The sequence below is a fragment of the Mesoplodon bidens genome, assembly GCF_964165515.1.
Source record: "Mesoplodon bidens genome assembly, chromosome: 4".
In the NCBI taxonomy this organism is placed as follows: domain Eukaryota; kingdom Metazoa; phylum Chordata; class Mammalia; order Artiodactyla; family Ziphiidae; genus Mesoplodon; species Mesoplodon bidens.
The window spans coordinates 58751106-58763313 of NC_138160.1; the positions used below are offsets into that span (position 1 = coordinate 58751106).

Here is a 12208-nt window from a genome sequence, read left to right on the forward strand (position 1 = left end):
ACCTGCAGAACCCAGGTGGACACCCTTCCCTGTTGGCCTCCCTCTGAGCCCTTTTCTGAGTCTCCTTCTCCCTTCTGTAATCAGCTAAGCCGACTCATTCTTTACTGCAGTGAAAAACGACTGGGAACAACTTGCTGTATCAGGTATGCAAGGTGTTCGCACTTCCAAAAGGTTAAGGCAGTTGGCGTTAACTCTTGACTGGGCTGATCTCAGGCAAAGTGGATAGGACTCCAGGGAGAAGTGGCAGGGATGGGAAAGGCCGCAGGGCTCATGGCGCTCCCCTCTTTGGGCTGAGCTCTTGACTCACCTTTCACAGCGCCCTGACCTCTGGTGTGGCAACTGGCACAGCTGATTCCATGTCACGTGTCACGGGGCAGGTTACAAATAGCACAGGGATTAGCAAACCCATCCCCAAACGCCCGGTTCAAGGGCAGAGAAAGTGAGCAGTTTAAGTCCGGCAAATCATTAGCGACTGAGAACCAGGAAGGGGGTTCGATGGCAAAGCGGGACTGCGACGACCATGACGACCATACATGTGAGTCTCGGAGCTAGGACCGGATGCCTGTACGCTTCCGGCATGGAGGACCCTTGTCTCACACGCTAATGGAGCGCACTTTTCTGTGACCTGGTGTCTCTATAACCTCTTCGTCGGGGAGCTCGCGGCGAGGGTCTAGCCCCAGTGACCCCAGCCAAGGTCTCCGGAGCGGCAGGAGAGCCACAGGCCCCCGGGTGCACCCGTCCCAGAGGGCGCGGCGGCGGGAACGCGGGGACCCCTGCCTGGGCGGCGATCACACCGAAGAGGGGGGCAGGCGCTACCCTTTCTTCCCCATCTCCGGCCCAAATTCTGGGCTCTCGGCCCGGAAGGGAACCGGCTCCCTTCACGCCGCCCGGACCTCGACCGTCGCCTCGCGAGTTGGGACAGCCAGGAGAACCCCAACTTGCCGCCCCGTGCCCGCAGGCCACGGGCCAAGGAGGAGGAGGAGGAGGCGGAGAGGGGGGCGTTTTCCCGGATTACTCGCGCGCACGGTCACGGACGCGGAAGCCGCCCGGTCCGCCGCCCCTCGCTCCCCACCCCGGAGTCGGGCGCGCCTCTGGCCCCCATAGGGCAGCACCCAGCGGCGGCCAGCTCCCACCAGTCCGCCCTGCCCTGCCCGCGCCGGCACCGCCTCCTCCGTAAACACCGCGCGGCCCGCCCTCTGCGCCGGGACACGCAGGTGGGAGTGTGCGGTGCGGCCCGCCGCCCGGGAGGCCGCGGGTGGAGGCGGGCGCCGCGCTGCCCGCCGATTGCGGGCGCAGACAGCGCCCTCGCAGGACGCAGTCTCAGGTAAGCGCTCCTCTGCACTCCGGGAGCCCGCGCTCTGTGGCCGCGGGGCGGGCGCTGAGCTTTGGGGTCCAGGCTGGGAGCGAGGAGCGGCGCAGCGCGGAGGAGCCGCACTGCACCTGCGCCCGCGGGGGCCGCGCGCCAAGCTCTCCGGGCTGGTGTTGCGCTCCGGCTCTCGAAACCCACCAAGCTCTTTCCCGTAAAGGACTTTTCCTCTCTTTGCGTCAGTACCCAAACACAGAGAGCTTTGGACGTGGTGACATGCTGCTGATTTGGAAATGTCCTTTGGGAAACAGCGTTGGGGAGGTGAATTTGGCTTTGGGGAAATGAAATGTAGGTTGGTATTTGGAAAAGGTTTAATCTCCTATTAGTGCAGATGTCTCTGAGTCAGTTTGTGAGCGCATCTATGGGGGTGGGGAGGGGAGAGAGAACGAACTACCCAAGTACTATTTTGGATGGGGGATTAACACCTATGCCAGGTGCTTAGTCCACTAGTCCATGGAAAGGAAGCTACAAATCCAGTTTTAGGCTTTACTAGTATTGGGGAATTTGCCTTAAGGCAGTTAAAGCCTTGTGACTCACGACAAAGTCAAGGTATCAATCCAAGGTACAATGAATTGATAGGACTTTGTGGCAGAGAGTCACCCCTCACTCATGTCTTCAGACCAGCAAAAGATATTACAGGACTCAGAATTTTTTTTAATTAGTGCAATACTTTAAATGTTTGTTTCAGCTTAATTACATCTTCATAAGTATAGTTTGTCCAAGCTTAACGCGGAAGCTTGTTTCCCACCTCTATTTCCTTCTTTCTCCAACTTCCTTCTGATTGTATCTTACTTTTTCCAGGAAAAGCACTTCCTAGCATAAGACCAGTTGTTTTCTTTCTTTACCTAACCTGACCCTACTTGGACATGATTTGGGTTTGTCAAGACGGTCTTGGCTTTAGTGACTCAATCTTGAGCTCCTTCATGTGACCATGGATGCAAGTGGCACAAAGTATTTTAAAGTTTTCTTTCCTTGAGCAAGTGAAAATGTTCTTTACACTTGGGTTGTCTTTTTGAGTGCCCCAACTTGAAGGGTCCTGGAAAAATATTCCACTCATTAGAGTAAGACAAGATAACTGGATAATAAAGTCAGGGTGTGTAAGGTAGACAATTCTTTACCCACTGCTCGGGATACATTTAATATATGAGAGCCTTGAAGTACCGGGCTTGCGTGGTCTTATGGAAGGTGCTTTGCCACTTGATTTCATGTATACTCTTCTTTCAAAGTCAAGTTCTATTGCTGTTTAGTGTTTTGTAACTGGTGATTTTATCGGCTGCTTTTTTTTAACTGGGTCTAAACCTTTTTGTGGAAGTGGGTGGCACCACGGAAGAGGGTGAGCAAGAGGCCACCTGCCCACCTGAGGGACAAGGTGCTACCAGACCCCCCTGGGTTATCCCAGAGCCAAGTAGCCAGGCCACCAGATTTCAGGGCAGCCCCAATGTGTGCCTGTTTGAGAACTCAAGAGTCACATTTTGACAGAATTAACTTAAAATCCACCAAACTCACTGTGTTCCTGAACCGCCTTCCCATTCAGTTGAAACTTGGATCTCCCGTAGATGTAGCCTTAGGATAAAGCACGGAATGGAAAGTTGCTGCAGCCTAAAATAGGAAATGGAAAGTTAGTTACTGAACGAAAATTTACCGACTTGGAAATACTCATAGCAGCTGTGATGAAATGTGGGATGTTTGTAAATCAGAAACAATCCCTGTGGTTCTTCCTTCACTCACCATTGTTTTTATGTTTTTGGTTTTGGTTTTTTGGGGCCTGGAGAAGTGAGTCTGTTAAGACTCATAACAGGAAAAGCCACACCCAGTTACTTTTGTTGCATGGGTTTTGATTTTTCAAGATACTCTTAGGTGCATGGTAATTGCATTTGCCCTTCTTGCATATCTTTATAAAATTACATGTTCAGGAGTTTCTGAATGCCAGTTCCTCTGACTCATGAACCAGTTCATTGTGCTACAGTGTATCCGTTGCACAAAGTTCTATTCCCTATGATTTCATCCTAGTGTGATCTGGGAAAAAGAACAGGGCGGGTCAGAAACACCTGCGCGCACTTTAATTTGGTATTTGGTTATGTCTGCAGAGTTGTTGAAACCATTGAAGGGAAGGAACATATCCCACCCACCTCGGGGAAGTGGCCTCTTCTGGCCATGTCTCCTGCAGCTGCTGCCGAGCCAGATGGGGCCCAGGGAGACAGGCATGTCACCAAGCTCATTTTCTTCCTTTTTGTCATCGGTGCCATCCTGCTGTGTGTGGGAGTCCTGCTCTCCATCTTTGGGTTCCAGGCATGCCAATACGAAACCCTCCCAGACTGCAGCATGGTGCTGAAGATCTCCGGGCCCGCGTGTGCTGTGATTGGGCTGGGGGCTGTGGTCCTGGCCCGCTTCCGGGCACGACATCAGCGAAGTGAGGAGCGCCTGCGAGGCAACCAGGGGGCCTCCGACCGAGCCTTCCTCTGTGGAGAGAGCCGCCAGTTTGTCCAGTGTCTCATCTTTGGGTTTCTGTTCCTGGCGAGTGGTATGCTCATCAGTGTACTGGGCATTTGGGTCCCCGGGTGTGACTCAGACTGGGTGCAGGAACCGCTGAATGAGACAGACACTGCTGACTCAGAGCCCCAGATCTGTGGATTCCTGTCCCTGCAGATCTTGGGACCCTTGATTGTGCTTGTGGGATTGTGTTTCTTCGTGGTTGCCCATGTTAAGAAGAGAAACAACTTGAATGTGGGCCAGGATGCTTCTGAAAGTGAAGAGAGACAGACCCAGAACATGGAGCCCGTCCAGGTCACTGTAGGTGGGTGGCTGTCCTTCCTGTTCTTTTTTTTTTTTTTTTTTTTCTGCGGTACGCGGGCCTCTCACTGTTGTGGCCTCTCCCGTTGCGGAGCACAGGCTCCGGAGGCGCAGGCTCAACGGCCACGGCTCACGGGCCCAGTCGCTCCGCGGCATGTGGGATCTTCCTGGACCGGGGCACGAACCCATGTCCCCTGCATCGGCAGGCGGACTCTCAACCACTGCGCCACCAGGGAAGCCCCTCTCCTTCCTGTTCTTGTTCATATCACCATGGCTGTAGCATCAAGGCTTCACTGAGCTGCTGCCGGGTCTGGCCTAGATTCTCTTTCTCCTTCTCTCTCTTTGTTCCTGTCCCTGTCCCTGTGTGTGTGTCTCTCTCTCACACACACACACACACACACACACATACACGCACACAGATGCACACAGACACAGTTCTGCTGCTGTACTTATCCCCATAAGAATCCTTGAGCACATCATTTCCTTGCAGCAATTCCTTGTTATCTAGCAAAAGCATTGGGACATTAACTTGTGACCTTAACTAAGGTCACAGAGCAAATAAAGACGAAAGTGAGAGGATCCTTGAGGAAAGCCTGGGAGCCTTCTAAAACCTAAGGTACCTGCCAAGTGACCCTGTTTCCCCTGTTATTCTCACACCAAAGACTTATGTCACTTCTGGTTGTTGGAAATGTGGTTTCTCATCCCTGGTCATCCCTGACTGGCTGTCTTTGGAAGTCCTTAACCTCTCCTGGCCTTACTTTATGTATTTATAAAATGAGCACTGCATTTCTAAGATTCCTGTCAGCACTAATATCTAGGATTCTGAATCTGTCACAAGTCCATTGGTCTTCCATGTTTTGAGGGAGTCTTCTGTACTGTTTTCTGCATCATTCTTCTTCATTTTCTGTAATTTCATCCTTGGCTTCAGGGTCAGAGCAAGGTTTGGAAGCAGTGGCATAGACAAGGATGAAATATAACAGCACCTGTCGCTTCTTTCCTCCATGGAGTGCCTACAGAGTGTCCCTTTGGGTCCCCAGGGATCTGCAGAAGCGCTGCATCACCATTTCCCAGAGTCAGGTCCCCACAGAACCATACAAGTAGCTTTGGCCTCATGTTCACACAGACAAAGAAAACACCCCATTGCTGCTCATTTTTGCAAATCACTGTTTTATTTCAGTCTCCCACTCTGAAGCCACAGCCTTAACATGTAAAAGGCTGGGTGGGCAAAGAGGATTACAGAGCAGAAACCGTGGAAGGAACAGGGAAGGAAGGTGGCGAGTGAGATGTTTCCCGCGGGTGGGGCTGTCTGTCGAGCTGGCGGTACTCACTGTGGGGATTCCCTGGGCTGTGGGCCTTGCATGGTATTGGCCTCAGAAAGGAAGGACAGGTGGATTTACAGACGATCCTTGTGTTCAGCCAGGGTTGAAGCTCCCAACTTACTTATTTGTGCGTTTATATAATTACGGTGACAACGTCAATATTAGTTATATGTTAATAATAGCAAACAAATATATAGGGCTTATTCTTGGGCCAAACACCCATCTAGGTGTTTTAGCATCTACTCGTCAAGAGCCTGTTGTGTGAAATTCATTCACACCTACAACAATCCACTGAGGCAGATGCTCTTAGTGTCTCCATGTTAAAGAAACCAAGGGTCAGGGATCCCAAGTCACGAACTAGCAAGTGGCAGAGCCAGGATCCTAACCGAGGCGGTGGGCATGCGTATGCTGTGGCCCTTGCATAGCGCCCTCCCCAGGCACTTGCTGTAATTCTGTTTCTGCAGGCTTCATCCTTCACCAGGTGTCCTGGGTTGTTGTTACATGACGAAAGGGCTCACCCAATATTGTAGATGTTCTTAGTTCTTTCAGGGGACACAGTGGAGTCCAAGTAAATACACTCATGAGACACTCATGGTCTTCCACTTAGTTGCGAGCATTTCAAGGTGTGCCCTTTGAGTTTACTATCCGGGAGTTTTGGGGCCCAGCCTTCTTCCTGGTGCTTGGAATGGGGGGCGGCAGGGAGCAGGGCTTGTGCTGGAGTGACTCCTGGGTGGTTCTGTCCTGATGTTGGCACTGCATAGTTTAAAATCTTTTCCACATAACCGTTTAAGTCCTATCAAACTTGTGAAAATCTGGCACATTGTCTTTCTCTCCTTTGGTATTATGGAATAGGATTTACGTTTTTAGAAATCATGCCTTTTAGCACAGTTGTTAAGACTCCAGGCATTGTCTGTCAATGGTCAGTTCTGCCTTGTGAGGGAAATTGGGGTGATCAGAGGCAGTTCTTGGCTAAGTGCCAGGATGCAGCTCTTCCCAGAATGGAAGACGGAAGAGGTAAACCAAGATGCATGATATCTGCATTGTGGGCACACCTAGTGCTGGACCCTGGATGCACAAGCAGGTGTATGGTCAACTCACAGAGGACATGAAGTCTTTCAGGACATAGTGGAAGGGAAACCCCAGGGGCATGGGACTTTCCAGGGAGAGCAAGAGGGCTGGGAGCTGACCTGGCAGAGGGGTGGATAAGCCTCCAAGATAACTGGAGACTCTGAGTACTTCCTTGTCTGTGTTTGATAGGTGATCAGCCTGCTTTAGAGGCTTGTTTCCAGATCCTTTGTCCTACAATGTGTAATTAAAGTGAACATTCAACCTACCTTCCTCTGACCTACCAAGACGTTCTGAAAAAATTAAATGAGAATCCCAAGACAACCACTATGCTTTTTCCAGCTTCGGTTAGCGACGTATATTAGAAGCTTGAACCGCCATCTCCTTGCAGAAGGAGAGATGGAGTTAATGCATTTTCTGCAGGGCTAAGTTACCTCTGGGGAGGCGACTGAGGCATCAAGGTGGAGAGTGGAACCACTGGCCAGACTGCCAGTTGGGAATGTTTCTTCAGACATGCAAATAGGTGCCACTTGCTGGTGGTTGTGAAGAAAGTCCCTTTGAGGATGTGTTACAGTTGAGAGAGCTTGCTCCGTGCTCAGCGCCGTTTTAACCCTGCACACAAATCCAGTCCTCCTACCTGTCCTCTGAGGCAGCTACAGTTACAGCCTGCCGTTTACAGATGTGGTGGCTGAGGGAGGCCTAGGGAGGGCACATAACTTGTTCAGGGCCACGCTTGGTGGGAACTGGCAAGTGGAACCCCGGTAACTCTAGAGAACCCTGCAGCTCCCTAGGTGAGCATCAGCTCTGCTACCAGTACAAACCATCTCCTCCCTGCAGGGAAGTAAAGTCCTCTTTCCTCTTTCATTCTTCCTGAGCTGTCATTTGGTGCTACCAGCTTATCAGAGGCCACCCTCAGACCCCTTTGTAGTGGTGCCCACATGTCTAGAAGGTTCTGGGCAACTCATCTGGTACATTTTGTGTTGGAATCTAATTAGAGCTTGCATCTGGTCCCCAGTTCTCCTCGCCCAAACACAGGGATGTCTTCTGGAGTGAACAGTACCAACAGAAATGCAAGAAAACCCCCCAAAATCCTAGCTTTTCTTTGAGTTTGACTTTCTTTTGTAAAGCTTGGAAGAAACGTTGGTAGATAAAAAAAAACTCTTCAAGTGCAAAAACCACAACTATGGAAGTAGGGATGGTGGGCTGTATCGTGGTTGTACTGTCATTTGTTCAGAGGGTGAACCTGCATTTGAGGAATGGAGGCACTTTATCCAACAGCTAACGTTTGAAGAGTTAAAATTATAAGTAGAAAATGAGAAAAGCTTTGTAGCAACAGACATCCCAGGGGAGGTAAGGAACATTGTTAGCAAATGCTTCACAGAAATGCTTTAGCTCAGACTTGCTATGAAATATAGGCCCACTATTCTTTTTTTTAATGTGGCAAAATAGACATAACATACAATTTACCAGTTTAATCATTTTAAAGTGTAGAGTGGTATTAAGTACAGTCACCATGTTGTACAGCCACCACCATGATCAATTCCCAGAAGTTTTTCATTATCCTGAACAGAAACCCTGCCTGCATTAAACACTAAGTCCAGTCACCCTAGCCTCCAGCCCCAGGCAGCCTCTGCTCTCAGTCTCTGTAAATTGGATAGGCTCACTTTTAAATTCTGGTGTTTTGACCTTTTCTATAGATGGGCCAAATATATTATTAATTTCTATGGCTCTTGCTCATTTGCTTGCATTTAGTACTCATCTGTCGTCAATGAAATGTTGTGTTTCCTTAGGTGATGCCGTGATCATATTCCCACCTCCTCCACCACCTTACTTTCCTGAGTCTTCAGTTTCTGCAGCTACTCGGAGTCCTGGGGCTGACAGTTTGCTCCCAAGTGAAAATCCACCTTCATATTACAGTATTTTTAACTATAGGTAAGACTTTCCGTTTGAACGTCAAGGGTAGGAAAGTTTAACCTTTTCAGGCCTATGTCTACATTCAGGCCAAATCAGCTTTAAGGCTATGGTAGAGGTGTAGCCATCCAAGTATGAGTATCTTTTTGGCTGACATTATGCCAGAATTATTGCCTTAATATTCCTAGTACTTTTCAGGAAACTTTGGGCAACACATAAGTTAAAAATTATAAAAGTGGTTATGCCGGGTTACTATGAAGCCTTCTCCAGGCATTTCTATGTGGTCCTAGCAGGGCTGATCCTCAAAATGCTGCACAAACCCATCAGCCATCCCAAGCGCTGGAGCAGAACTCAGGAGGCCCCTGCTAAGTTAGGCTTTGCTGCTTTAGATTGTGGGAGGGGTGAGGGTCCCAGGGGACCTCCAGCAGGTACAGAGCATTTCAGTATCTAATGGAGGTACTTGAGTGGCCGGCTAAAGTCAACCTGCACCCTGACTTGACCACGCCAGGCTTCTCCCCTCAATATTAAGTTGTTCCATGGGCCTCAGAGTCTTCTCTGATTGACCGAAGAGAAATATGAGATTCCCATCCCCATCCCCCACGCTTTCCACATGCCACAAATTTGGAGGCACACCTGGGGTCAGATTAAACAGTGTAAATATAAGTGTTTTTCCTTGAGGCAGAGGGATATCATTGAAGGTTGTGGAGTCATGGCAACAGGATCCGAGCAGTGGTTAGCACAGCTCGTGATGGGGAAAGGCTGGGGGTGACCAGACCGGTGAGGAAGGCTTCTCTCACGGACAGGCTGAAGGTAACAGGAGCCTGGGACTGGGGTGGTCAGAAAGGGAGGAGTGTGTGAGGATGTCTGCTGTGGAGGACGACAGGGATGAAGAGCGGAGATCATGATGTCAAGGGTGAGTGACAGGGACAGGGAATGTCCCTGACTGAGGAAGACAGAGACGGGGCCTGTGTAAGTGGGAGAAGATGGTGAGCTGGCTTGCAGTAGAGGGAGAGCGAGGTGTGGGCCTTTGAGCTAGACCGGATGGGCCAGGTCTTGGGAGAGAGATGGGGTACTGGAGATTAAATGGCAAAGAGGTTACTGAAACCAAGAGGGCAGGGCGACAGAGACCTGTGGAGAATCCACGGGCGGGGAAAGCATGAAAGGAAGGAGTTCTGGGAAGCGTCAGGGACGAGCAGGGCTGGAGGAGGCTCCGTACCTTCCCACGTGGGAAACCAGGGTGTAGGAAGTGAAGGCAGGATCACTGGAAAATCTCACAGAGCAGAGCAGGCCTCAGTGAAAAGTGGCTTTTGAGACACGTGCATTTTTTAAAGCAGTGAGAAGCAGGACCTGAGAGATGTCATGAGTGTGTTAGGGACAGGGGCTGCCATACCTGGTCATTCATGTTTCACGGCACGTGTTCTTATACTTCAAACCAGGTGATGAGCTGGAGATCTGACCAGGGATGAATGCAGGAGTTCCCCTGTGTGGGTGAAAGGGAGGTTAGGTTCTGGAGATTTGTAGAATTCTCTTAGTGAATTTTTGTATTCTTTTCTCCAATGATGAACTTCCCAGAGCCCTAAAATAAATGTCTGTTTCTACTGCTACTAAAAACTACTCCTACTGCTATTGCTATGCCAGAGTCTGCCTTTTCTTACATTACCTCAGGTCATTCTCATAGTTACTTAGAAGGTAGGCAGTGTCATCATCCCCATTTTACAGATGAGGAAACTGAGGCTTAGAGAGGTTAAGTAACTTGCCTGAGATCAGACAGCTAGAAAGCAGCAGAGTGGAAATTCAGATGCAGGTCTGCCCTTTGCTAGACCCCGCTCCATTAACCAGTACATCTTCCTTCCTTCAAGTTTTTGGCTTAATGATTTAATTGTCTCTTTGCATAAGTTTGTCTACCTTCCATGAGCTGTCTCAGAAGATGAAATAGCAGACAAGAGTAACTGTGTGTGTGCATGTTCTTTTCGGAAGGCAGCTATGTGTTTGTACTCTACGTCTTTTCAGTGACAAGGGAAATGACAACAGGAGTGTGAGACAGTCTTAAAGTAACCATGAGCTCTAAGGACAGGAAGGGGTAAGAAATCAAAACATATCTATGCAGAATAGAATATGGAAGAAATTACTCTGGAGACCCTTGCAGATGTTTCCAAAGGCATCTAATTAAACATGTGACAAGAACCTGGGAGTTAAGGCATGTGACTGAGTCCCTCTCCTCCCTTTCATGTTCTCTCTCCTTCTTCATAGGATCCCAACTCCCGAGGGCCAAGGCGCAGCCTCTGAGAGAGATTGTGAACCTATATATACTATTTCTGGGGCCGCTTCATCCTCTGAGACCTCACACACTCCCTGTCTCTCGTCCGAATTGCCTCCCAGATACGAAGAAAAAGAAACTGCTGCCACTACATCCTTGTCTCCATCTTCTGAGCCTTCCCCACCATGAGCCATGGACTCCAGTTCAATGTTTTATAGAATCAATCACTATTTAATTTGTTTTTCTAATAAAAAAATACAATAGAATCGGCTATGTCCTGACTTCCTGGTGTAGTATCAACATCAATAACAAACCTTCCAGATTAAGCTGTCAACGCTTCAGACCACAGGAGAAGCAGCGTGCCTCTGGCTGGGAAAATCTAAGATGCTTCTCTCATTGAGGCCTCCTACTCTGGGAGGTGGGTGGGATCGTTCGTATTGGTGGATGAAAAAGCAGCGGCTCAGAAAGGCTCATTAACTTATTCAGGGTCACATTGCTTCTAAATGGTGAGGTTGGGCTTTGAACCCATCTAGCTAGTTTCCGAAAGCCAGGTGCATATCTCTACCCTGTGCTGTCAAAGGCCAACCAAAAGTACTGGTTAATGTTTAGCTTGGCCCATTGGGTTTCCAGTGTTCATTGCTTCTGGGGCAGAGAAACCAGATTACTTTCCTCATTTCTTTATTATTTCTTGCTCCTCTTCCCTTTCTTCTCCCTCTCCTCCTCCTTTCTCCCTTCCCTATTCCTTTTTTCTTTTTTTTTTTTTTTCATTCTGAAAGAAGGTAGGGTAACTAGGTAATTTTCACTGGTACACTTACCAGCATACTGATATCCTAAAGCCTTCTTACAGTGATGTGACATTTTTGGAGAAGAAATTTCTTGGGGCACTTTGGTAACTAGATTTCCCCTGGAGAGTTTCATGAGGGATGAGTCTTTCTGTACTATAAGGTGCCCGACTGTCTGGACCACCAACTTTTATTCTTATAAAGCTACTGCTGAACAAAAGCGTTTGTATAGTTGGGTGCAATAATAAATATGTATTTACTTCTAGATATAAACCTTAAAAAATAATCACTAAGTATTATCAGTTCTGCCCAGGAAAAACTGATTTTTAGAATCTAAAGTCTGTAGGAACTTAGCATTTTTGTTAACAAAATTTGATGTAGCAAAAATGAACTTTTTAGGCCTTTTACCACAAGCCATCATCCCCATAAAAATCAGTATTATCCATCATTTAAGTGCCTGAAAACAGAATTTAAAGGCGTTAATGCTCCAATAGTTTAACTGAAGTAATGACTGATTTCATGGGAATTGCCACTGCAGTAAATCAGGGGTAACAGTCTGTACCAGCAGGACTGATCTATTTCTAAACTGGATGTTTATTGGACTGAACTGCTCTTAAAATTCTGCTTTTTTTTTCCTGGAAGGTTAATTATTCACATTTTAAAATTAGAACAAAGGGTAGATTATCACCACTTCCTTCTGCTGTTATTTGCTTAAAGT

At 48.5% G+C, this 12208-nt stretch overlaps 1 protein-coding gene across 4 annotated transcripts; it reads left to right on the forward strand.

Annotated features, from left to right (window-relative positions):
* Window positions 1–341: 341 nt before the first annotated feature.
* TMEM171 (transmembrane protein 171) lies at window positions 342–10973 on the forward strand. Of its 4 annotated transcripts, XR_014015535.1 has the most exons (5): window positions 704–1324; window positions 3454–4160; window positions 8331–8472; window positions 9255–9364; window positions 10702–10789. XR_014015535.1 is itself a non-coding variant. In XM_081231288.1 (4 exons), the coding sequence occupies exons 1-4, from the start codon at window positions 521–523 to the stop codon at window positions 10895–10897; spliced, it is 858 nt and encodes a 285-aa protein (XP_081087414.1). In that variant the 5' UTR covers window positions 342–520; the 3' UTR covers window positions 10898–10973. The 4 variants fall into 4 exon arrangements, 3 of the variants coding, with proteins under 3 accessions (XP_081087414.1, XP_081087413.1, XP_081087412.1); XM_081231288.1 differs by lacking the exons at window positions 704–1324; window positions 9255–9364 and adding an exon at window positions 342–535 and having other exon boundaries at window positions 3656–4160; window positions 10702–10973; XM_081231287.1 differs by lacking the exons at window positions 704–1324; window positions 9255–9364 and adding an exon at window positions 434–535 and having other exon boundaries at window positions 10702–10973.
* The last annotated feature ends 1235 nt before the right edge of the window (window positions 10974–12208 follow it).